The sequence below is a fragment of the Thermobia domestica genome, chromosome 5 (genome assembly GCF_964235325.1).
Source record: "Thermobia domestica chromosome 5, izTheDome1.hap1.1, whole genome shotgun sequence".
In the NCBI taxonomy this organism is placed as follows: Eukaryota; Metazoa; Arthropoda; class Insecta; order Zygentoma; family Lepismatidae; genus Thermobia; species Thermobia domestica.
In genome coordinates, this window is record NC_137458.1 from 247520878 (window position 1) to 247546710 (window position 25833).

Genomic DNA, 25833 nt, shown 5'->3' on the forward strand with positions numbered 1-25833 from the left:
ATACTTTTATGTATAATTCTTCCCACAGCCGTTTTTGCTGAAGAAACACATAGCTACTAATATATGCATATAAATTCATTATATGCATATAGAAAACCTGAAACTGCGGCGCAAGTATTAAGAATGAACTGCTCATTAATAGTATGCATTGTAACATTATCAGGAATTCATGTAAAAACTCATATTGGTTAATGTATGTTGTAAAAACCATATCCCAGCAAGTGTCGCTATTTTTTCTTTACAGAGTGTAAATATAGGGGAAACCGGGGTATTCGCGAACACTGAGGTAATGCCGAACATACGCCCAAGGAAGCTTGCTAGAAAACAGACGATTTTGCTGCATGCTAGCGGAGAGACCTGGAAAAGTGTATCATAAATTTGGTGACAGTCAGTTAAGTGGATTGTCAGGAAGAAGTTTTGTTGTTTCTGTCGATTCACTTACAGACCCCCCCCTAATGTTGATTCAAGAATCTGGGTAACGTAAGTCGGTTCTTGTCTTATCTATATCAACAATAACATGGTGTCTCATGGGGAAATGCCAGACAATGTTTGCCATTATCCCGGAGTGTTCGGGATTGCCCCATGGTGTGAAATAAATTATCAAAAAAATAAATAAATAAATAAATAAATATTTTTTTTTTTTGAAAAGTAAGTAATAAGTTAATGAAATTGGTTTGGAAAATAGATCATGTCTTGGCAATATGCATTATTAGCTTTATTAATTAGAATAGTTTGCTATATTTATTATTTTAGGCCATTGGTAGCCTACTTCATTATTCTACCATGAGTAACCCTATTTTAGATATCTGATCCTTTATTATAGGCTGGAAATTTCTTTCTGTGTATGATTCACAGAGTGTTTTATAAATTTGTTTAACCTAGTACAGAAGGCTGTTTCAGCCTTATGGTAGTAAAGTACAGACCCGTGCCCTAGGGCGTAAAACCCCGTTTCCACCAGCGATCATGTTCGATGTGAGAGCCCCGTTGGTGAACGATTGCACATCATAGTTTCCACTGAAGGAGGCCTCTATTGAGCACTGCCTGATCCAATTTCGCCCACTCCTCCTTGCACACTTTCCAAAGGCCACCAAGTGTGGTCGAACGACGCTTATTGATGTTCCGTTTGAAGAGGCCGAAAGCACAGAAACTGGTGGTCGGCCTGTTCGCGGTTTATTTTGTAGTATTTCTTCTGTTTTGTGTTTCTTATAATGTAACCAACAGTGCAAGGTAACTTGTTCACTATACAGCCAATTTCTCGGTAACTTTTACCTTCCCCATACAATTTCACAGTTAACTTTATTTCCTCTAGGTTGTCTCTCTCTGTTTTGTCCTCACGATAGTGGTTTCGTCTTTAACTGTCATGAACTGCCTCTCTCTACTTTGTAGACTACCCAGATGCACTGAAGCAACTTTTCAGCTCCTATTTTTGCGTGATTTTTTTGGCGATCACAGCGCTGTCCAAATACTTTTTTTGCTACCCTCCTACCTACCTCTTTCCTTTTCCTTCACTCACGGCTGTCAGGTGGAGTACATGACAGTACTCAATAGGTGACACAAACTATCATACCTCTGGTGTTAATGGCCCAATAATCGTTTGCTCTATACTGGTTTGCATATACGATATTTTCTTGTGTTTTCATCCTAGGTCTACCTGGCCAAATACTTTTTTTTTTTTTTACCCATTGTAAAAGGGATAAATTGCGAAAAAGGTATGCAGTGAGACTACAGTATTTATAGGAACACAAGAAATGTGTTACTAAAACTTTGTTATGAAAGCAATATTTGGAGTTGCTTGTATATCTTACCAGTATGTTATCAAGTCAAAATAGACATATAGACACTGCAACAGGAGTTGTGTAAAGAAAGAAGGCAATAAGAACAAAATTTAATAGAGTTTCTAATGGCGTCATTTAGGTCCCCTACTTCATGGTTTATGTCATGATTTTGAGCTTAGCTGTGCGAGGGTTATTTGGCGGTGGCCGCGGTGGCTCAGTGGTAGAGTGCTCACCTCTGATGCATGGTGTTCTTGGTTCGATTCCAGCTCGCGTCAAGTGAAGTTTGTGGTGAACAAACACCGTGTGCGTGTGTTTCCTTGGGGTTCTCCCGTTTCCTCCTACTTTCTTCATTCCACATCTCATTTTTCATCATTACTGTCTCCTTTAGCCTTGCCGGCATAATCGTGGGACGTAAAACCCAAATATTTCATTTCATTTTCTTTTATTTTATACTTTCATGTACTGTGTATATTTAAAAACCTTAAATAAATTTTAAAGTAAATGTAATACAAAATTGACTTATAGGTCTCTGAGACCTTGTGTTTCTCATAACGTTTCTGAAACTCATGTTTCGGTTAAAGTGTTAAAGTTTATTTTGTTCGCAGTCCACATTAGGAAGGAAATTATACACTAATAAATAAGTAAGATGTACGAGTAGATACACAAGAAACATCACAATAATTATCTAAATTAATGCATGAAGATGCTTCGGCTGCTATTCGGTGTTCTTGATTCAGATTCTTCAGCTATTCCATGGTCCAAGAGAGTTTTTTTAAAAAAATCTTTATTTGATGTTAGCTTTACATACTTATGTTGAGTCTCTGTCTCATTATTGATAAATAAAGCACTATTTCAATCACGTGAAAACAAATTAGAAGAGAAGGGCTGCTCTACAACTTTCTGCATCCTTTTTCCTTTGAGAAAAGATTGTTATTTGTCCAACGCTATGAAGTCCCCGCTCCCCCCAACGCTCCCCCCACATACACACACTTTCAAATTTCGACTGAAACCAAAACCAAGAGTTTGTTTTTAATTTGTTATTGATTGTTTTGGAGAAAAAAAATGTTTCGAAAAACTTCAAGAGATAATTACAAATAAAGTTGGGGACAACTTCACATTGGCAACCCACTTTCAAATTTTGATTCGAAACTTAAGCCGATTGTTTGTTTTTCGTTTGTTATTGATTATTTTGAAGAAAAATTAGTTTATATGATCTTGAAGCTTTGCTGGCGTCTACTATTAATCCAATGTTCTCGGTATTGCTGCCAGAGTGAGTGTTGCTGTGCTGAGCTTTCGTTACCATACAGCGGCAACATCTTCAGAGCTATGTGTTGGAGTGTGCTAGTCGTACAATTTATATTGTAGTCTTTGGGAATTGCTGTGTTTCTATTGGTTGTTTTTGTTGGTCAGCAATTCCCAAAGACTACAATATAAATTGTACGACTAGCACACTCCAACACATAGCTCTGAAGATGTTGCCGCTGTATGGTAACGAAAGCTCAGCACAGCAACACTCACTCTGGCAGCAATCCCGAGAACATTGGATTAAAAATGAGTGTTTCGCGAAACATAAAGAGAGAATTAGAAAATAAAGTTAGAGGCCAACTTCACACTGCCCCTTCCACTTTTAAGTTTTGATTCGAAACCGAAGCTAATCGTTTGTTTTTCGTATGTTGTCCATTGTTTTGAAGATAAAGTCTTTTGTTTCCAAAATCGTAAGGAGATAATTACGAAATAAAGTTAGGGTGTAGCTAACTTCACCCTGGTCTCTCAAATTTCAACTTCGATTCAAAATCCAAGTCAATCGTATTTTTTTTTCGTTTGTTATTGATTGTTTTGAAGAAAAAATAGTTCGTTTCGAATATTATAAAGAGATATTTACATTTTCACTGGCCTCCCCCCCCCCTTCACACACTTTCAAATTTCGATCCAAAATTGTAGTCAATCGTTTGTTTTTCGTTTGTTATTTATCATTTTGAAGAAAAAAATGTTTGATTGGAAAATCACAAAGGAATAAACGATTGGCTACAGTTTTGGATCGAAATTTGAATGTATGCGTGTACGGGGGTGGGGGGATAGTGAAAGTAAATATCTCTTGAAGTTTTTCGAAACAAACTATTTTTTCTTCAAAACAATAAACAAAAAGCAAACGATTGATTTTGATTTCGAGTCGAAATTTGAAAGTGAGGGAAGGCAACTTCACAAGGGTATTTGCCCATCCTCGTAGCATACAGAATTCCGATCTATGTTAAATTTCTAGAAATTCTGATATCGAACGTGTCTCGTAGTAGGTAGCAACGTAGCATTGTTCCTTTCTAAAGCATTGCTTCTTAGAAATTGAAGAAGAAAAGATGATCTTCCAGCTAGGGGGAAAAAATGTATTGATATTAAATATAGGGGAAGCTGTCGTGAAATTAACCACCTTTTAATAACAAGAAGTTTCGTTTCACGTGTGAAACTACAGTTGACTTCCAAACTCTCTGAATTCAATACTCAAACTTGAAATAGTACATCTGTAACTATTGGTTGCAAGAAAGTAATAGATCAAAGATAGAACCTTTTTCTCATACGCTGAATCCATATCAAAAAGCCATTATTCGCTATTCTTTAATGTTTTAATTCTATGGAGACCAATATCGAAACTGGAACTTGTACATCTATACCTTCTGGTTGCAATAGAGTAATAAGATCAAAGATAAAACCTGATCCTCGGGTTCCTGCCTGTTTCGCAGATTCCTGTTCCGCCGAATGCCTTAAGCTACGAAAATATCGCACACGTAGGCAGTCGGCCATGCTTGGAAAAACAGGAATTCCTGTTTCGCCGAAAATTAGTTAAAAGGGAATTTGCATACAGAAAGGGATTTCTCCCATCTAAGTCTTCATTCTCTTATGGTTATTCTATGCAATGCTGCCAAATTTCATGGAAAGCCATGCATATTGTCGTCGAGCATTACACTCCACTTAGATGTTGTTAGGTGCCGAATGCCTTTTCCTTTTCCTTTCCAAGAAACTTCTAAATTAAATGTGCAAATAATAATTTGGAAGGATGGCATTCGAAGATGAGGAGAAAGTAAATTAATTTCCGATCATCCAAATATATTCAAGTTTGTTACCTTGATGCAAAAGAAACAAGCAGAAAACAAAATATTAACGTCCATGTTGGAAGTTGGATATTATTCTAAGCCACAAAAGATGAAACGGAATCGTATAAACGAACGCCTTAAAGTACTCAAGACTAGACTTCGTAGTGATCACACTGACTTAAACCACTATATTCTTACTGTGGCACACTGCGTTCGTTTAGATGATTACAGGGACGGCACTAAGGGTAGGCGGGGGTGGGCGACCGCCCACCCGATGAATGGCCTTGCCCACCCATCCGCCCACCCCAACAGAAGTAGAATAATGAAGGTGACATCCTGTACTTCAAAAGCAATACGTATTACTATTGATTGTAATGTAATAGGTTCTAGGACCCTATTTATCTCTGCAATGAACAATGCTTTTATTTACAAACATAATTCCAGATACAACTGAACGCCAATTTACACTGGAATAAGCAGTCTTCACCCTAAAAGTGAACATTTCCTCTCATTTGAGAAAATTGAACCACTTGCACGTCATTATGGATGTGATGTCGATAGTGTAGAGGTGGAAATGAAACTTTTCCCGAAAGTTTTGAAACGTTATGAGGAGGAAAAGCAATGCAAAATTACCTCTGTTTCTCAGTTTACTGAAGTGATGGATCGTTTCAAAATTGCTTTTCATGAAATTCAGAAATTAGCCGTAATTGCTGTCACCATTCCTGTATCTAGTTCACCATATGAACGTTCTTTCTCGTGTCTTAGACGGGTTAAAACATATCTAAGAAATCGAATGGCAAACGGTCGCCTAAGCGATCTTTGTTTCCTTTCAGTAGAAAGAAAACTTGTAATGAATATTACTGTAGAGAATGTGGTAAAATTATTCGATGTTGGATATAACAATCAAACGCAATGTACTCCATTAAAGTGCAGGTATAAAAGTTTATTGTAAGCTTGTACGTATCATGTGATCAGCCCTTCATAGTTTAAAATACATTGTTGTTTCTGTGGATCATGATGAAGTTTTGTTAATTGCTATTTACTTCTTTATCCAATTTATAATTGTTTTATTTTTTTAAACTTGAGTTTCAATTTCAAAGATTTCTGTGTAAGGTATGATCAAACAATTATGCTCTCGAATTTCCCTATTCTTTTAGTAACATAGATCTTTGCTATTGCATATAGAGATCACGTCAAAAAATCTAATGTGCACAAATTAAGGATATATGAGAGAAAATATAAATGATGTATACTTTTTGTCTCTTGCTGTAATAAATGCTTCAAAGATAAAAATGTTTGCAATAGCCTATTTTATTCTTCTTTTACTTTACTTACTTATTGTGTATTTTATGATAACGAAAGGTAGAGTATTATCTGTTAGTCTGTGTTGTTTTAACCTTTTATTTCTATGCATTCATGTGCATTCTTGGAGGGAGAGAAGGTAAAGCTGTCTTGAACTTCATCGACTACACAGTAGTAGCTGTTAGTATTGTTTAAAAAATGAAACCTGGAAGTAGTGTGTTTGCCACGCGGAATTCGGTAGGTCGAGCATATAGCCACGAACTTCCGCAGCCCATCCTAAGTCCTGCATTTCTTCAGTCCCACCAGGCAAATGCCGGAATTGTACCTTCTATAAGTCCAAGACAGCTGTTTTCCACATCCTTGTCCCTCCCCTATTTCGGTCTGAGCTTTAGCTAACCAAAGGGTTTAAAGATTGAAACTTAATTATTGTCCAAAAAAAAAAAAAAAAAAAAAGGTCTAGATTGCCCAGTTCTTATTTTCATTGCCCGCCCACCCAGCAACTAGATCCGCCTTTTTCCGCCCACCCCATCAAACTTTTCTGGTGCCGTCCCTGGATGATTAGTAACTGTGATCACAATTTTACTTTCCTCAATTTACTCTGCATATATGCACATTTATTTAAATGTCTTTCTTTGCATTTGTTAATTTAAAAATCACTTATTTACAAACAACAAAATCACTTATTGTTCATAGTTCTAGAACTTAGTTTCTTTCGGTTTATATGATACGATTTCTTGACTACTGTAACGGACAAGGTTCCTTTTTGGAAGCCACACATTTTATTCTAAAGTTTCATTTTGTTAATTTAAAAATCAGTTTTATTTATATATACGTGTAGTGTGTCTGTATTGACTATTCTAGCAGACAAGGCTTCATTTAGAAGCAGCATCTGGTTATTTACCTGAAGTGATTGTTTACATTTCCGCAGCACTTTTTTTTTTTTTTTTTTTTTTTTAATGATTTGATGCATTTTTACAACAATAGTTAAGTTCCCTTTATGGAACTTGGCAAAGAGCAGACCAGTTAAAGGGATAACGAGACAGCATCATCTTTCGGGAGAACGGGTCTAAAGGTGCATGATCGGTAGTCCTTCCTGACAGAATATTTTGCACCGTCTGCAGCCTGTATCGACTTACGCTTAACGGTTTGCATCGCATTCCATGAAAATCGGTTTATTAGCTGTGAACTTAATTTTACTGTTTCTGTTAATGTTTCATATTGCATATTTTGGAGAATTACATAAAGTCTAGTTTTGTAATCACAGAGTATTTTCGTTGCATGGTTTTCGTGCGATGTGGAGCTTCCCCGTCGTGCTTTTCTGCTCAAAATGATTTTCTACTCGAGATCATTCCCCGAAAATCATGAGGCCTAATCTATTATATAAATATCGTACCCAAGAATTCGACCAATCAGAGATAAGGATTTGTTTACATTTGCGTTAATCACAAAGAAGCAATTGTATATACCTCCCATATGTGTCTAGCATGCATCCTTGTAACTGCCCTTCCACTTTTCTATAAATGATCCTTATATTTGAGTTTACATCTTAGATACTAGGGCCATGATCGTATCAGTAGCTTTTACGTAATGTGGGTTCCTGTCACCACGGCATGGCGCGTTCTCAGGTTGCGGATCGAGGAGAAGGCCTCTAGATATAGAGGTTAGCTGCGAATATACTGAATAAGCAATCGCGGACAGCCGACTAGGAGTGGTCCTCCAGCTTGGGGGTTTGAGTAGGGCTAACCACCTCATCCTATAAAAAAAAAAAAAGCACTTGTTCAGAAATATTCACAAAAGCCTCGGACAAGGACTGATAACTTGGCACGACCTCAGCAAAAGAAAATGGACATGAGATTTGGAACATGGAATATTATGAGTCTTTATAGGGCAGGCGCGTTAAAATCCGTAACGAGTGAGTTAGAAAAATACAGGATGGACGTACTAGGAGTTCAGGAAGTTAGGGGGAAGGAAATGGATCTGAGAATTCCGGAGATTTTACGTTCTTTTACGGGGAAGGAAACAAAAATCACCAGTTAGGAACAGGGTTTTTCGTTCATAAAAGTATATTACCAGCAATTAAACGGGTTGAATTTGTCACTGACAGACTTTCTTTTATTACTCTTAAGGGACGGTGGTGTGATATTATAGTTTTAAATGAACATGCCCCAACTGAAGATAAGGATGACGATACAAAAGACAGTTTTTATGAAGAAGTGGAACGGATATTTGACCAACTCCCGCAATACCATATGAAAATTCTATTAGGGGATTTCAATGCGAAGGTAGGACGAGAGGATATTTTGAAACCGATTATAGGGAACGAAAGTCTGCATAAGGAAAGTAATGATAACGGTGTTAGACTCGTAAATTTTGCAACATCCAAAAACCTAATCGTGAAGAGTACAAAATTCCCACATCGCGACATTCATAAATACACTTGGACATCACCAGACGGGAAAACACATAATCAAATTGATCACGTGTTAGTAGATAGAAGAAGGCAATCTAGCATAATTGATGTCCGGTCGTTTAGAGGGGCTGATTGTGACACCGACCACTACCTGATAGCAGCGATAATACAAGAGAGGTTATCATTAAATAAATTCATTGTCCGAAAACGGAGAGATTCCATTTAAAGAAATTAGAAGAGAGCCAGGTAAGAGAGAAATACCAGATTGAAGTTTCGAATAGATTCTCGGCTTTAGAGGATTCGGAGTGCACTAGTGTTGAGGATACCTGGATTGAAATTAGAGATAGCATTAAAATTTCAGCAAAAGAAAAATTGGGACACGCGGAAATACGTAGGAACAAACCATGGTTCGACCAGGAATGCATAAAACCAGCAGAGAAGAGAAAACCGGCAAAATTACGCTGGCTACAAAATCCGAATGAAATAACTACACAAAATTTCGCAGATATCAGGCGGGAAACTTCCAAAACTTTTAGAACAAAGAAACGCGATTTTCTGAAAGCTAAAATTAAGGAACTTGAAGATAATAGTAAAAATAAAAATATCCGGGACATGTATAAGGGAATCAACGAATTTAAGAAAGGCTATCAACCTCGTGCTTATATATTAAAGAAATCTGACGGTACAGTTCTCACTGACACGGATAGCATCTTAAATAGATGGAAAGATTTCTTTGACGATTTGCTTAATACGCAACCGAAAACTAGTGTGCGTGGAGAAAAGGAGATACACGCCGCAGAACCGTATATTCCAGAACCCAACCGAATAGAAGTAGAAACTGCTATGAAGAAATTAAAGAAATACAAATCTCCGGGTGTAGATGAAATTCCGGCTGAGTTAATTTTAGCTGGAGGCGAAAAATTGTGGAACAAGATACACAAACTCATTCTCCTTATCTGGAACAAGGAAGAATTGCCACAAGAGTGGAAAGAATCAATCATTGTTCCAATTCACAAGAAAGGCGACAAAACTGACTGTAATAATTATCGAGGCATCTCTCTTCTGTCAACATCCTATAAAATCCTTTCAAATATTCTATTAGAAAGACTGACGCCATACGCAGATGAAATTATTGATTATCAACGCGGATTTAGACGGAATCGATCAACTATCGACCAAATATTTACCATTCGCCAAATACTCGAAAAAAAGTGGGAATACAATACCCCGGTACATCAACTATTTATTGATTTTAGAAAGACGTAAGACTGTTAGGAGAGAAACATTATACAACGTTCTTACAGAACTTGGAATACCGAGAAAGTTAATTAGGTTAATTAAGATATGTTTAAATGAATCCCAAAGTAAAGTCCGGGTAGAAAAATTTTTGTCCACGAGCTTTCACGTCGAAAATGGCCTGAAACAAGGAGATGCGTTGTCGCCATTATTATTTAACTTCGTTCTGGAATACGCTATAAGGAAAATCAAAGGTAGCAACCAGGGCCTAGAGTTGAACGGTATTCACCAGGTTATGGCATATGCTGATGACGTAAATTTAATAGGTGATGATAGGAGAACAATAGAAAGAAATGCAGAGATATTATTAAACGCTTGCAGGGACATGGGTTTAGAAGTAAATGCAGATAAAACTAAATGCATGGAAGTGCGTCGGGACCGGAATACAGCATATTATGGATGCATTAAAATATTAAATAATACTTTTGATAAAGTGGATAGTTTCAAATACCTAGGATCAATATTAACAGAGGAAAATCATATTCACGGAGAAATTAAATGTCGACTAAAAGCAGGGAATTCGTGTTACTATTCGGTTCAAAATCTCTTGTTGTCGCGAATTCTGTCGAGAAATTTGAAGCTTAAAATATACAAAATGGTAATCATGGCTGTTGTTTTGTATGGCTGCGAAACATGGTCACTTACTCTGAGGGAAGAACATAGACTGAAAGTATTTGAGAACAAGATCCTGAGACGAATATTCGGACCCAAGAGGAACGGGAATGGGGAATGGCGGAAACTTCATAACGAGGAACTACATAATTTATATGGTTTACCCAACATTGTAAGGGTCGTCAAGTCTAGGAGGCTTAGGTGGGCGGGTCATGTAGCTAGAATGGAAGAAAGTAGAAACGCTTTCAAAGTCTTGACCTGAAGACCAATCGGAAAACGACCATTAGGAAGACCTAGGCGCAGATGGTAGGACAATATTAAGATGGATCTCGCAGAGATTGGAATACAAAGTAGAAACTGGATGCAGTTAGCTAAGGATAGAAGTCAGTGGAGAGCTTTTGTGAACGCGGCATTGAACCTCCGGGTTCCATAGGCCATAGAGTTAGTTAGTTAGATACTAGGGAAAAAGATTGGTTTGGAAACTAGATTAAGTTTAAAATTATCAATAATAATTATATTTTTCTGGCTACCCCACTACAATGAGGATTAGTGTTATGTATTAGAAAAAGTATCCACTTCGTTGTCCTGTGATTAATTTTGTGCCTCTCAGCAAAAACCAGTTCTTTTAGGCGAGAAGCCACGATAACGTTCTTCTTTCGGGGAAAGTCCACGAAATTCAAGTTCGCGCAATCATCACTTTGGAAAATAACCCCTAAACTCTATTTTATTTTTCTTAGCTTAGTTTGCAAATATGATTTTTGAAAATTGATTTTATTTGACAATTTTTATTTACATATAGGCTATCTAGGTAGTCTGTTGTAGATTTTTTTTTTTTTTTTTAAGTTTAGAAGACAAAATCGACAATCTTATGACGCGTTCTTATACTTGGTGTTTCATTATGTTTAGTAATTTAAATATCACAAGTTACATTCCATAAGGTCAATTACATAAAATAATTACAGATTTTTTCTCAGATTCGGATATCAGTCTTTCGACTATTGTAATGATGAAGGCTTTTTCTCATAACTGGCACCTGATTTTATTTGCCTGATGTAAGCGTTTAAGATTATCCACAGATCTTTTTCTAAATTATTTTGTGTGAATTATAGGATTTAGATTTCTGAGCTGTAGGCATCTAAGGCCATTTAGCTCGTCATGTCTGAGGGACGACGTCCCTCGGCAAGCACACAATCCGGGGAAAGAGAAGGAAGTGGCCTGGGACCTATAAGTTAGGTACCACCTCGGCATTTTCCTGGTATGAATGAGGAAAACCTCGTTCAGGATGGCTGGCCTGAAAAAGCGTTTTACACTTTTTCGACCGAGTGCCCTCAGCGGGAATCGAACGTGTGAATAATTATTAGTGGATTATGCAGAACCTTCAAAGCCCAATTCTCGCGTTAGGCAATCATAAGAGTTTTTTTTTTTTTTTTTTTTTTTTAACCAGTCAATCCTTTTATCAAGGAAGTACTGAAATTATATCGAACAATAAAGCTATACGGTGGACATTTTATCTTGACCATCCGCTATACCGGACAAACCAAAAAAGAGAGAAAAGTAAACTTCGCACAAAGCAAATATAAGGAGGGGGGTATTTATGTATGTATTAAGCAGAAAGACCCAACAAACAGTGTTGCGAACCCAATGTAAAATTATATTTTTTTCAAATAGCACTACGTCAGATTATTACATATTTAAAATCAACGTGTCAAACGTAAACTTAAAATATCATTTTTATTATTCAGTGTTGCAAACTAAGGGTGTTATAGTATCACAAACATCCAAAGTTCGGAAGCCTCTAACGCAAATACAGCATAACGGAGATGTACAGGATAGTGCACATCGAAAGTACTTATGTGTTGGATACCATGATTATGGTATGACTTGTTTCGAATGAATAGGAACGAAGTTACCACGGCTTGAAAATTCAAATTTTTTGAAATCCTTTATTTCGAAAAAAAAAAATGGTGAGATAAATATCATATCCAGTTACTTGTATGGATTATAATGGATGAGTAAATTATTTTTCAGTTTACAGCACTTCGATATCTCAAACCGTTTCGGAGATATGATAAACATTGCTGACGTTTGCTACACTGCTTAAATCGTGTAATAGCGAGAACTTGTTGTAATTATAGCTACTAAAAGCTATTGCTGTAATGCTGCAGAAGAGAACAGAAACAACAATAATTTTAAATTTTTCCACAAATTCTCCATTTTCGGCAGGATACTATAGATAGGTGTAACGCAACCTTGTGAACAAATTAACTTCCGTAACTGGAATTGGAGTCCAATGATACCTTGCTGCAGGCCCGTATCCACAAGGGGGGGGCAAGGGAGCCGCCCCCCCCTTAACTTTGGCTGGCCCCCATAAAATTTCACGGTAGGCTTGCAAATGAACTATAATATGGTGATGAAGTATAATATGATTGGGTCGCCCCCCCCCCCGTAAATTTTGGGGCTGGCTACGGGCCTGCCTTGCTGATACATTAAGTGTCTTTATACCGCGGTCCAGTGCGACGAAGGGGGTCTTGGGTGCAAGTGAGAGCTAATCCCCTTACCATATAGACGTGGCAATGATCATGGAACTAGAAAGACGAAACAAAGGCCACTCGCAAGCTTTTGCACAACTGAACACAAACAAAAGTGGACCTAATTGCTAAACCATGCGTAGTTTATTATTATTATTATTATTATTATTATTATTATTATTATTATTATTATTATTATTTAGATTAGCATGAAACATATCAAAACTTTCAAATATTTTTCGGGCTATGACCATTGTCATGCGCCTACTTTCTTCGCGTTAAACCATATCCTTACTTTTTTCTCCATGTAATATCAGTCATGATTTTCTTGCAATAGTTTATTCACATAAAGAGCTACGTTGTGGCCTAAGCAGCAGTTTTTAGCACTTTGCCCTCCTGAGATATTACGCCCTACACATAGCATCAAAATCACAAACTTCAACTTTCGGATCCCCATAAATCCACGATATCAGTAGTATCATAGCTGTGGATATTTCTACAGACTCTTTACATGCTATAGTATTCAGCACAAAACTTGTGAACCCCCTACTTTCCTACTTCAGAAAAAAAAAGTTCGTAGAGTCTACTGAGTAGTAGACTGTGTTTTATGTACAGTAGACCCCTATCTATGAAATAAAGGTCTTCAATAGAATTTGCACTAAATGTATATAGATGAGAGTTACACGCAGGGGCGGATCCAGTCAATGTTTGGGGGTGAGGCGGCCGTTCGAAGTCAATAGGTTTTATTTTACATTTATAATGCAAAGGCGAAAATTCTTAGGCTAGGTTTTATTTTTAAAATAAAAAATATCCTATCCTGGGAGGCGATCATCCCCTGGATCCGCTGCTGGTTACACGGAAAAAAAATGAAATCTTTGAGTTTTACGTCCCACGGTTATGCCGGTTAGGCTAAAGGAGACGGTGATGATGAGTAATGAACGAAATGGTGGAATGAAGAAAGTGGGAGAAACGGGAGAACCCCGAGAAAACCCACGCTCACGGTGTTTGTCCACCACAAAGTTCACTTGGCGGGTGCTGGGATCGAACCCGAGACCCCAATGGTTACACGGGAGTACCGTATATCTAGTGATGGTTATTTAGTTTTAATAACTGTATGTTAAAACTATTTTGTTTATTACAAACTAAATATAACTTATTTAAAAAGTAGTTCATAGGAAATCAAAACAACATGATACGTAACCAAATGCAGTAGAGTTCGTTCCTCTACTCGCTGCCTTAACTTAGATTTTAGGGGTGTTGTTTTTCTGGCATCACTGAGCTTTCTTCAGGTTCATATTTTCTGCTGTAAATAACATCTATGTGGTAAGTTGCATTTCATTACCTTCTTTCACTCATGAAAAACAAGCAAAAGAAAAATGTTAAATTCTGTATTATTTTTAGTAAGGCAGGCTCTTAAAAGAAAGAATCATTGAAATTAACTTTGAGATTATTGCATTCCTACTTCCAACAATTCAATTTAAAAATACAACTAAAATCAAATGTTTAATACAAAAATAATAACCAATACTTCGGTTAAAGAAGTTATATATTCTTGCTAGTGGCTAATACCCCAATTTTCAAAAGTTTTGTGCAGTATCTAAACAAAATTAACTACTTAAAGAAACTTTACACACATTAAAATTAAATACTAAAACTTTGGAGTCAATCGTACAATCTGTTTATGCTAGCCCCTTGGAATTTCTGACATGATGATATACGAAGAAAAGGAGAAGCCCTTAACCTATATTCACCGAAGTCTTTCGGTTCATACTCATTTCACGACTGTAGAATTTTTATTCGGAAAATCCTGTTTGCAACATGATAAACACATTCAAATCCATGGAACTTACGCAGAAAACGCATGATTTTTAATTCGACAGGTACGAACTACAAAAAACAATATCAGTAATCGTAATAGCTTCCATTCTCAACTGTTCGTGCGAGATTGATATTAGGGATCTTCAACTCTCATTATTTAGACAACTCAAAGGGGAAAAAATCAATTCTTGAATTATCGACTTTAAACTTAAGTTTCTTCTTCAAAGGTTATTCTAAAACAGAATCTAATTCTTCAGAATAAGCGAGTAAAGTAACCTTCAATAGCCAAAAGTTGGTCCTTCATAGTATTAACACTGGTAACATCACTTATCAGTGGCGTATGCAGAATTCCACCAAGAGGTATTTCAATAATTCAGTCTCATTCTTTCAATAAAAGCATGATTTTTGTATATGTGTCTTAATATACTAAAGGTTAATTTTATAGAACACTTGGTTCAGGGGGAATTTAAAACCCCGAAACTCCCCCTTGTGTACGCTATTGCTAATTAATAAAAATGACATAAAACAGGCATTACTGCATTTTATAACTTTAGATCCCATTTTGTATTTGTAATTTATGTTAGGACAATAAACTTTCTAATATCTATAATGTCATGGGCACCGATCCTGGGCGGATGATCTCCCATCCCCCCTTCCCGAAAGTTTGCTTGGATTCCTGATATTTGTATTACTTCTCACGGATTTCTTATAGATCATATCCGACCACGTAGCTTAGATCTCCCTCCAAAGTTATACTGAAAATCGGCGCCACTGTATACTATTTACATTTTTGAAGAAGAAAGTACAGAAAATCAATTTTCTGACCGATTTCGCTAAAATAAAATGAAAGATCGAACATGTTAGCACAATGTGGTTTTCAACACAATATAAATTGAACTGAGTTTACATTAATAGCAGTTGTTCTGTAAGAGCAAAGTACACTGTTATTCAACCTAACCTTACACAATTTTAATCATAATAGAGTAGGCTTAATAAGCCCTATCTTTAGTTAGATATATTACTTACGAATTACTCAATTATATCAAAATATTGTTACACTTAATCTTACTATTATGATTCAACAAGTAGGGCCTATGCTTTACTGCTCTATACATAAAATTACATTTTACCTCTTCGTGAATATGCCATATACACTTTCTAATGAACAGTTACTTCTAAATATATCGCATCATTATCAGAAACGTAATTTCCCGTTTTTAACATCTCATGAGAAATGAATTCAGGGAAACCATAACCACCATTCAATTTAACACTCAAAGTTTCTTGAGAGGACGAATCCTCATTACCCATGAAAGACTTAACAATATCATTATTTCTGTCTTTTAAGTTAATCAATTTGATGATTACTTTCTTCTTGAAAGGCCATTCCAAAAGAGAATCATATTCTCCGGAACCTATTGCAACAAAAATGGATAGAGCATTCCTACCACATTCTGTAGGTCTACCATTAGTACTCAGATAACCATTTAAGTATAATAGTACACTCAATTTATATCCATACCGCGACTCGTAAAATTCATTACTGGAAAGGATCATATTAAATTCATAAAGTTTTAATTTCTTTGAAATGTTCGAAATCCTCCACAAAAGTTTCCCATCGTTCAGTACCTTCATTTTATCTACTTGAATTTCCTTCGCCTTTAACATCCCTTCTAACTGCAATTCCCTTAATTTATCTAGTTCAGTTTCCATTGCTTTTAATTTCCCTTCTAACTGTACGACTGCAGATACTTTTGTACGAAATTGTTCTATAACATCTTTCAGACATTCTCCATGATAAATACTGCATTCTTCCATGTGGTTACGTAGCGCGATAGGAAACCCTTCGAAATTACAACCGACACTGTTAAAGCTACACTTAGCAAAGAGTCTCTCACATGTTTCATCCAGGTGTTTATCTATGTCCTTTCTCTCAATACTTACCCCACAATTCTTTGGACAATCAATGGGGATCTTCATGCACCTTGAGTGATGGTCTTCCAACACCATGGCTTCCAGTTGTTCACTACAATAATCACAAACAACTATTCTCTTAGGACATTCCTCCAATAGGTGATGTTTAATCTCCTTTCGCGGCATTTTCTTCCCACATTTATTGTCGCAGTAAATGGGAATCAAATCACATACAGCGAAATGATCCTGAAGAATACCTGCCATCATCTCACTCGCACAATATTCACACTTCACAGTCCTCTTCTCGCAAAAGTTTTCTAGATGGTGACTCAAAGAGAACTTTTGAACCACTACATTACATTGCTCACAAAAGATTAAAGAAAATTCGCAGCTTTGGAGATGCAATTCTAGAACATCTTCTAACATTTTCTTTCCACAATAATAACATTTTGGATATATTGGAGACGCTTTCTTTTCGAGCTCAAACATCTTCGTACACAATCCTTTGGAAGAACATGTAATAAACTCTACAGGTTCGGTTTTGCATTGGTCCTCATTGTGAAATTCCCGTAAACACAAATCACATTTATATTTCTTGCCCGTACACAAATCATTTAGAGTCAAATGTGAACGCTGGTATTCAGAAACATCGCATATGCAATTTAGCTGGTGATTTTCTACTCCCCCTTCAATGTACTTTTGGCAATTGTCACCAACTTTATACGTAGGCATACTCACTAGCCAACTGTATTTACTAAACCACGAATAAAATGACATTTTGACTTCTAATATAGTCTATATACATATATATTTTAGACTAATAGGTTTCAGACCAAAAGGTTTTAATATACTCTAGTATTATCACTTCACTAAAAACTGGTTTCAGTTTTAACAATAGTTCAATACATAAAAATACTTTTGTTACTGTACTATTCCTGCAAGGCCAGCCATACCTATTAGATATACTCATATACACACGCTCTACGCTTACCGATACCACTAATATACGGAACTACCAAATTGTGCTGCTTTACTCCAACACCGCACGAGAAGACGAATGCCGAATCGTGTTAACAACTTAACCCGTTGTTGCTTCAGTGAGACTAGAAATGAAAGAAGCATACCCGTACTTGTCTTCCGCTATCAGTCAAGGTCACTCGTCCTTGAATGATATCTAGATAAGAAGAGGTAGACAAATTTAAATAAAATAAAATAAAATTGTAGGAAAAGCTAATTTTGGAATCTATATTCTATAGAGCTTATAAAAGAGTAAAAGTGAGTAACTCGTCATACTACTTACTATGGGTAAAAGCGTGACATTTTGACAGAATACTCCGAAAGCAAGGGATACGAAAGGAGTTTTGGAAATACGTAAATGAAATGAAATCTTTTTTTAAGTTTTACGTCCCACAATTATACCGGCTAGACTAAAGCAGACGGCGATGATAAGAAATGAATGAAATGGTGGAATGAAGAATGTAGGAGGAACGGGAGAACCCCGAGAAAACCAACGCACACGGTGTTTGTCCACCACAAAGCTCACTTGGCGGGCGTAAGCTGGGATCGAACCAAGGACTCCATGTATCAGAGGTGAACGCTCTACCACTAAGTCGCCGCGACCTATTGGAAATACACATCTTTAGCATTTTTAAATACGCCCCTAATGTTTATATAAATATTAAAATTACTCATTATTTACTTAGAAAATGCCAAATGTAAAAATTCTCTTAAGCTGGAGGTGTGAAATTCGAAATATAAACTCTTAACTTTAAATAATAGAAGATATACTTCACAGAGTTTCCTCATGGCTAAACGGTTAGCGTACGCGCCTTTGGTGTAGGTGACCGGATTCGATTCCCGGCGGGAGATCATGTAGTTCGTGTTCGGATCCCACGTTAAGCTATAGGTCCACGTCTCATATAGACTCACAGCTGAATAGGACGATAACTCAAATCAAAAACGCGTTCGATCCCAGCTCGCGCTGTGTGGACTTTATGGTGGACAAACACCGTGCTCGTGGGTTTTCTCGGGGTTCTCCCGTTTCCTCCCACTTTCTTCATTCCACAATTTCACTCATCTCTCATCATCACCGTCTTCTTTAGCCTAACCGGCATAATCGTGGGACGTAAAACTTAAAGATTTCATTTTTCATTTCATTTCAAATCAAAAACTCATTTCACAGTTTTCGAAATTTCCCTTTAAGGAAAAGAACGAAGAATTCATTTAATTTATTTTTTCTCAACATTCAAATTGACTGAGCTGATTTAAATGAAAAAAATTAAAATATTCGTGTTTTATTTTTAGCTTTGATCGTCTAGCTTCTTTTTATTTTTTTTAATGTGGTACTAAAAATACGAACACATACTTTACAGCTTATTTATTCAAACAGTAAAATTCAACATTGTTTCACGAGTTTAGTTAAACTTAAATGATAAGTGTATGTCAAAATCAAAATAGGTCTAATGATAAAAGGTAATGTGAAGTGAATACTCAGAAACAATAAAGTTCTCAAAACAACTTTTAGGCCAACAAGTCTACAACTAATGTAAATGAGGCTCAGCAATGTGTAGTTAAAAATTAGTTGAAAATTATTATTATTATTATTATTATTATTATTTAGCTAAACTAAACTCGCTTTGCGGTTCCCTAAACAAAATCAGTTTATTCCACCTTCACTTTCATAGGGCCGAAAACTGTCTTCTTTTATAATTGGAAAACTTTTGTGCTACTTTTTGCATATCCATTTTGTCTTAACATTGTTGTGTTAACATAACAAATTGTTACATGGTTGAGCCTCTTTTGGATCATAGTTGACCAAAGATACCCGAAATATTAGGGAAGAGGACGAAAACCATTTTACAAATATTGGGAAGACACGTTCCCGGTGGGATTGACTTCCGTGGCTTGGATCCAGAGAAAGCACAATCTTCTTGATCTTGTCAAAATTCTCACACAATAAACGGCACATCCAATTCATGATGATCGTGAAATTTTAAATAAAATTTTTAGAAAAGTACTAGTAAAAGAATGGAAAGGAGGATTAGGGTCAGGTTAAGGGAATAAAGGACCCAGAAAAGATGTAAAAGTTGCTGAAAAATTATTTATATTTTTAACTAGGATTTTTTCGGAGAGCTGTCTAACAAGAGATTGTGTGACAGTGCATAGTATATTTCCAAAGTTTACCTCTTTTCTAAATTTTGACATCCTGACATTCTAAATTACTTACATTTCAATTTAGTGAGAGCGTACTCGTAATTTCGTCTTTGGAGAGTATATTTTGTTTCAAATTTTATTTTTATTATAAAGATGTTGTGGTATCTGGTAAATTAATCATGCTCTACCGCTATTTTATTTACATATTCATCAGTTTTTGTGTTATTTTAATTTCTTATCATATACCTTCTCCTTTTGAACACAACTACTTCAGAAGTGTCTTATTCCATATTGTAGTTTGTATAAAATTCGTCACTTAGAGATAACTAGGTGACGAGAAATAATCTGAGAGTAAATTATCACTAAGCTCCCTTTATCGGATACTAAATAATACTAGTCTGTAAGTTCCACTAATAAATTCCAGATATCTGATCACAGAATTGAACACCAAGAACTCTGTGCGAAAGTTTGAAGAATGTTCATCCAAGCTAATTGACGGATGATTGCACCATAGCTGCTCAGTTCACCTCTGGTGCATGGGGTCCTCGGTTCGATCCCAGCTCATGCCAAGTGAGCTTTGTGGTGGAAGAAAACCGTGTGCATTGGTTTTCTCGGATTCCCCGTTTAGTTCAACTACTCTATTCAATCCACCATTTCATTCATTTCTCATCATCACCCTCTCCTTTAACCCAGCCGCCATAACAGTGGGACGTAAAACTTAAAGATTGACCTCTGATGTGTGATGTGATTTTCAGTTTAACGTCCCTTTCAGCTGCGAGGCTATATGAGACGTGGACCTACTGATTAACGTGGAATCCGAACCACATGAGCTCCTGCTGGGAATCGAACAGATTAACATCTGTTTATTTTAACTTCTTTATGTATGTCTGGTGATTTACTGTAAAATGGCAGGCGGCAAAAATGGCAGGGTAGTTTTTAGGGAGGAAAAATGACAGGGAAGAAAAATGACAGAAAGGAAAAACAACATGTAAATACACACGCGTAAGAAAACATTTTCAAATATATTACTCAAACTTACCTCCTGCATGTATTAGTTGAAGAATTTGTAGCCTTGTAGACAAATTATTAGTACTGGAATATTCGAGAAACAAATTAATTATACTACTCAATTGTCAAACGAATATTCTGGACTTGTGTTATCTCATTTTCTATTATTCCTGGATCGATGTTTACGTATAAAAAACATAATTTACGTAAAACAACAATAACCACAATATGATGTTGTTTTCATAATGCAAATCACGTAATCAAATTCGCAATCTATATACAGAATAACTTACATGCAACAACAATGACTACACTATTATATAATTTTAGGGGGGTTTAGGGTTTACATTTCTGGGCTTTCAGCATCTAAGGCCATTTAGCCTTTCACGTTTTGAGGGATGACGTCCCTCGGCGTGCACACAATCCGGGGAAAGAGAAGGAAGAAAGGATGGGGGAAGGAAGAAAGCGACCTGGGACCTATAAGTTAGGTACCATCCCGGCATTTGCATGGTGTGAATGAGGGAAACCCAGGAAAACCTCATTCAGGGTGGCTGGCTTGAAAAAGCGTTGTAACCTTTTCGACCGAGTACCCCCACCGGGAATCGAACCCGGGACCTCTCTATTATATAATTTTGTATTGTTTAATTTCGTATAATGGAAATCCACAGTTAGCTTCGTTGTACTATAGTCTCATAAATTACTCATACATACAACAACAATAACCACCTTGTGCTTTGTCATGTTGAAAATCTCAAATTGTGAGCGACTGTACGTAAGAAGTCAATGTAATCTAAACACAAATTCCTCAGCCTGTTCTGCAAATCAACATACATTCACTTTGTCTTCTTTTTCGGCACTTGTCTCTTCCATACTCCAGGATCACTGTCTCCATTACTGCCCAGTCCTGTTGCAGGCACTCAAGCAACTTCCATATTGTTGGATGGTTGTACTCAGTAAGTCGGGAAAACTTACTGTTCCAACCTTCCCACATATTATTTGTGCGTGGGTTCTCTCCAAGAGTAGCTGATGCACATTTTTTTTTAACCGTGGCGGAATGCGTCTTACTCTCAAAGTTTCTTCCCTTCTTAATCTCCTGTATGAATCGGATACATATATTAAATCAAAATAATAAATGAGCTCTTCTCCTTCTGAAGGAGCTATCTTTTCTAAGTACTCCATGTTCTGCAAAACATCTTAACATGGAAGAAACGCCAGTGAATCAATTTGGTTGCAGAATATAGAAAACTCTACATCTTCTTTATAAAGTCCTGACAAACCCAATTATTAAATTTTATGATAAGTACTTTGTCGTAGATGGAAGAAACATACTTGTATAGAAACATCGGACCTTATCCAGAGTCGCTCTGACGCGTGCTTAGTGACATACTAAAGAGCTCGACTAATATATGTTTCCTGCAGTAGTCAGGCCTTTAGTATGACGCTAGTCAAAACGACTGCATAAGGCCTATCATATCCAAGCTTACAGTATTTAGAACTGCGTTGCAAACTGCTACTTCAAAGTCACATACAACCGTTGAAGCAATGCATAAGCAACCGTTATAGCCATTTCTCCTATCGGGACCCTTATTACATATAACTGAGTAAATAATCAAAATACCATTCCAATAAACAAAACAGGTACTTCAGAAAGGACAGCCGGCTAAATGCCTTATGAAAATGCTTTCTTACGAGTATATGTTACATGCTTACATATTGTTTTTCCATCATGCCATTTTTTCCGCCTGCCATCTTTTCCAGTCTAAAAATGATCCTGCTATTTTTCCGCCTGCCATTCTTACCTCACACCATCTCTGGTATCTTTATAAAATTTGCCATTTTAGTTTGTAATCAAAAGACTGAATTTGCAGTTTTTAACTAGATCTTGATCACTGACGTTTGGTTGTAAACTTCTTTGCTAATTTGTTGCATTTTCGTGAAGATGTTTCTGAAGTTTCTGAAATTTTTGCATCATAGAAATTGCCTTATTTTTTATAAAATATGATAAATATAGATAACATATATATATAACTAAGCTAGGGTATAAATATCTTATAGTTCAATGAAAGATGCAAGTTAAATATAAAAACAAAAAATGCATAGGACTTTTCATAATGATATTCAAAAATGTAAGGAATTCACATACATACAGTATATAGGCACAATGTGGATATGCTAAAGTGTGCAATACATAACAAAAAGAACATGAGACAAATTTGTCGTCGAAAACATTATACTATGCGAGATTGTCCGAATTAATATGTACGTCAGCAAGAAAATATATCGCTGCAAAGGTAAAATTCTAGGTAAACACGATAAGTCAGTCCATTATGAGATAATATCACCTGTATGAAAAAGTATGGGAAGTATGAGAATTGCGTCTACATGACAACGGACAAAATTTTACTCTTGTCTTTTATTTTCCATTCTAGGTAAAATATTAAAAAAACAAAAAAAAACAACAACATGGAAACATCTTTGTTTTAAATGAACAATCTAAGTGCCAAATTTCTTGTCTCTAACGAATTTCCAGACCTGGCCATTAGAGATGGGCACGAGTTGAGTTAAAACTCGACTCGACTCGAATTTGATTCGAGTTTCGAGTCAAGTCGAAGGTAATTTTCTCGAGTCGAGTTCCGAGCCGAGCCACTGTTTCTGAGGTCAAGTTTCGAGTCGAGTTTGATAAATGGCTCGCTCGCTCAGTTCGTTTTAACTCGTTTTGAAATAATGACCTGGTTAGACTGGAGAGCGAAAGCCATGGGAAATATAAGCAGTAATGTGGAATACTTTCAGTGTTGCTCACGAGAGGTAACACTGCTTGCCTTTCGTCTTGTCTCAATAACGAGACGAGAACAGATTTTTAAAACGAGACGGCCTCAAATGTCATGAGCATCAATATAAGTATATACAGTAGTTCTTACCATCAAGACTGAGATCTGCACGGTCAAATTTTTGAGCCCAAGCAGAAGCCCAACCCAAGTAGTGATGTCAACCGGCTTGGTTGCGATGAGCCATCGACTCAGTTCAGTTCAGCTCGGCTCAGATGAGCCGTCGGCTCGAACCGGCTCGTTTGGGATGAGGCATCGGCTCGAGCCGGCTTGGTTGGATAAACTGTTTACTCGGCTCACTTCTCGGACGGCTCGATAGTGAATGGCCTGTGAACCGAGCCGCTTGAGCCGTTGACAACCCTAAACCCGGACCGAAAAGTTTTAAGTATGTTTGGCCGGCGCCCTATAACTTTTAACAACTTTTGGTTAAAGCCCAAATACTTGCTCCTTCGGAACTCAAACCCAGAACCTCGTGAACGATGTCCTTGCCTACTGACGACTTCTCGGCGACCGAAGTCGGCACTAGTATTCAGGTACAAACTGCATATCTTTCATATTTATACACTGTGATATAATAATAATAATAATAATAATAATAATAATAATAATAATAATAATAATAATAATAATAATAATAATAATAATAATAATAATAAAGTTGTAATAGTAGTAGTAGTATCATTGATGATAATTATATTGTCTATATAGGATACTTGAAGAGAGTACTTGATACTACAGGATTTGGCTCGACTCGACTCGAAACTCGACCCAAATTCGAGTCGAGTTTCGGGTCGAGTTGGAGGAAATTTTTCGAGCCTAGGTTCCCGAGTCAAGCTGAAAGATGTCTGTTTCGAGTCGAATCGAGTTACAAAGGAAACTCGCTCGTGCCATTCCCTAATGGCCATCCAATTGTATAGCAATTATAACCTCACTCTTTTTCTTCCTCTCTAGGCCAAATCAGTGGCGGATCTATCCCGAGGCCGAAGGGGCCTAGGCCTCCCCAGTTTTCAGAGTGACGAAAATAATATAAGCTTATTATTTATATATTTTTGAAAGTTTATAGTAAGTTCCTGATATACCTATCGTACACAGCGACAAATGAGGTGTTGAAACATCACAAAATGACTACCACTTTAGCGTGTTACTTATGTGTTAATTCAGCACCAAACACATCGCCTTCCGAGCATATCAGAAATAACTCATTACTACCTAAGAGCATTTGCATTGGTTTAATATGAGCAAAGCTTTGCGAAATATATTTGGCACTTATGCCAAGTAACGAATAATGTTCTATGTTTTCTGTAATCGGTCACAATAATATTGTTGTAAACCTGTGAATCACCTGACAACAGTTACATAGGCAATAGTTCTGCCATCTTCTGTTCATACGTGCTAAGACACAAGAATATCAGATAAAGAAAATAGATGGAAGCACTGCTATCTGTGTAACTGTTGTCAGATGATTCACAGGTTTATAACAATATTATTGTGACCGATTACAGAAAACATTTGGCCACAGAGAAGATGTTGCCTTCTACGGATGGAAGTGAAATTCTTGTTGAAAAAAAAAAAAAAAAAACAAACAGAAAACATAGAATGTAATTAGTTACTTCCCATAAATGCGAAATATATTTCGCAAAACTTTGCTCATACCAAACAATTAAAAAAAAATGCAAATCGTCATAACCAGTACCGGTAAGGAATTATTTCTGATATGCTGTGAAGGCGATGTGCTTGGTGTTGAATTGACACACAAGTAACACGCTAAAAATGAAATGGAATCTTTGAGTTTTACGTCCCACGGTTATGCCAGTGAGGCTAAAGGAGACGGTGATGATCAGTAATGAATGAAATGGTGGAATGAAGAAAGTGGGAGGAAACGGGAGAATCCCGATTGTCAAGTAACACGCTAAAGTGGCAGTCATTTTGTGTTCTTTCAACACCTCATTTTTTGCTGTGTAGTCTGGTTTCGGGCAGCCCCTTCCCCCCAGCTTTTACCTTCGAGATCTGCCACTGTGTCAAATATCGAAAAACTGTGAACATTGTGTCTAATTATCTTAAATTATCACCCAGGTTTCCCTTTCACCTCCTATTCTTCCCTTACATTTA

At 36.6% G+C, this 25833-nt stretch overlaps 1 protein-coding gene across 2 annotated transcripts in view; it reads right to left on the reverse strand.

Moving 5' to 3' along the window:
* LOC145686528 (TNF receptor-associated factor 4-like) overlaps positions 1-17861 on the reverse strand; it is a 576903-nt gene extending 559042 nt beyond the window's left edge. The window contains exon 1 of one of the 2 annotated variants that reach the window (XM_081759921.1): positions 16769-17861. In XM_081759921.1, coding sequence (XP_081616047.1) covers positions 16769-17515 — 747 coding nt within the window. In that variant the 5' untranslated portion in view covers positions 17516-17861. The remainder of the gene's footprint in view (positions 1-16768) is intronic. The other variant, XM_081759922.1, reaches the window with a different exon arrangement.
* Between the last annotated feature and the right edge of the window lie 7972 nt (positions 17862-25833).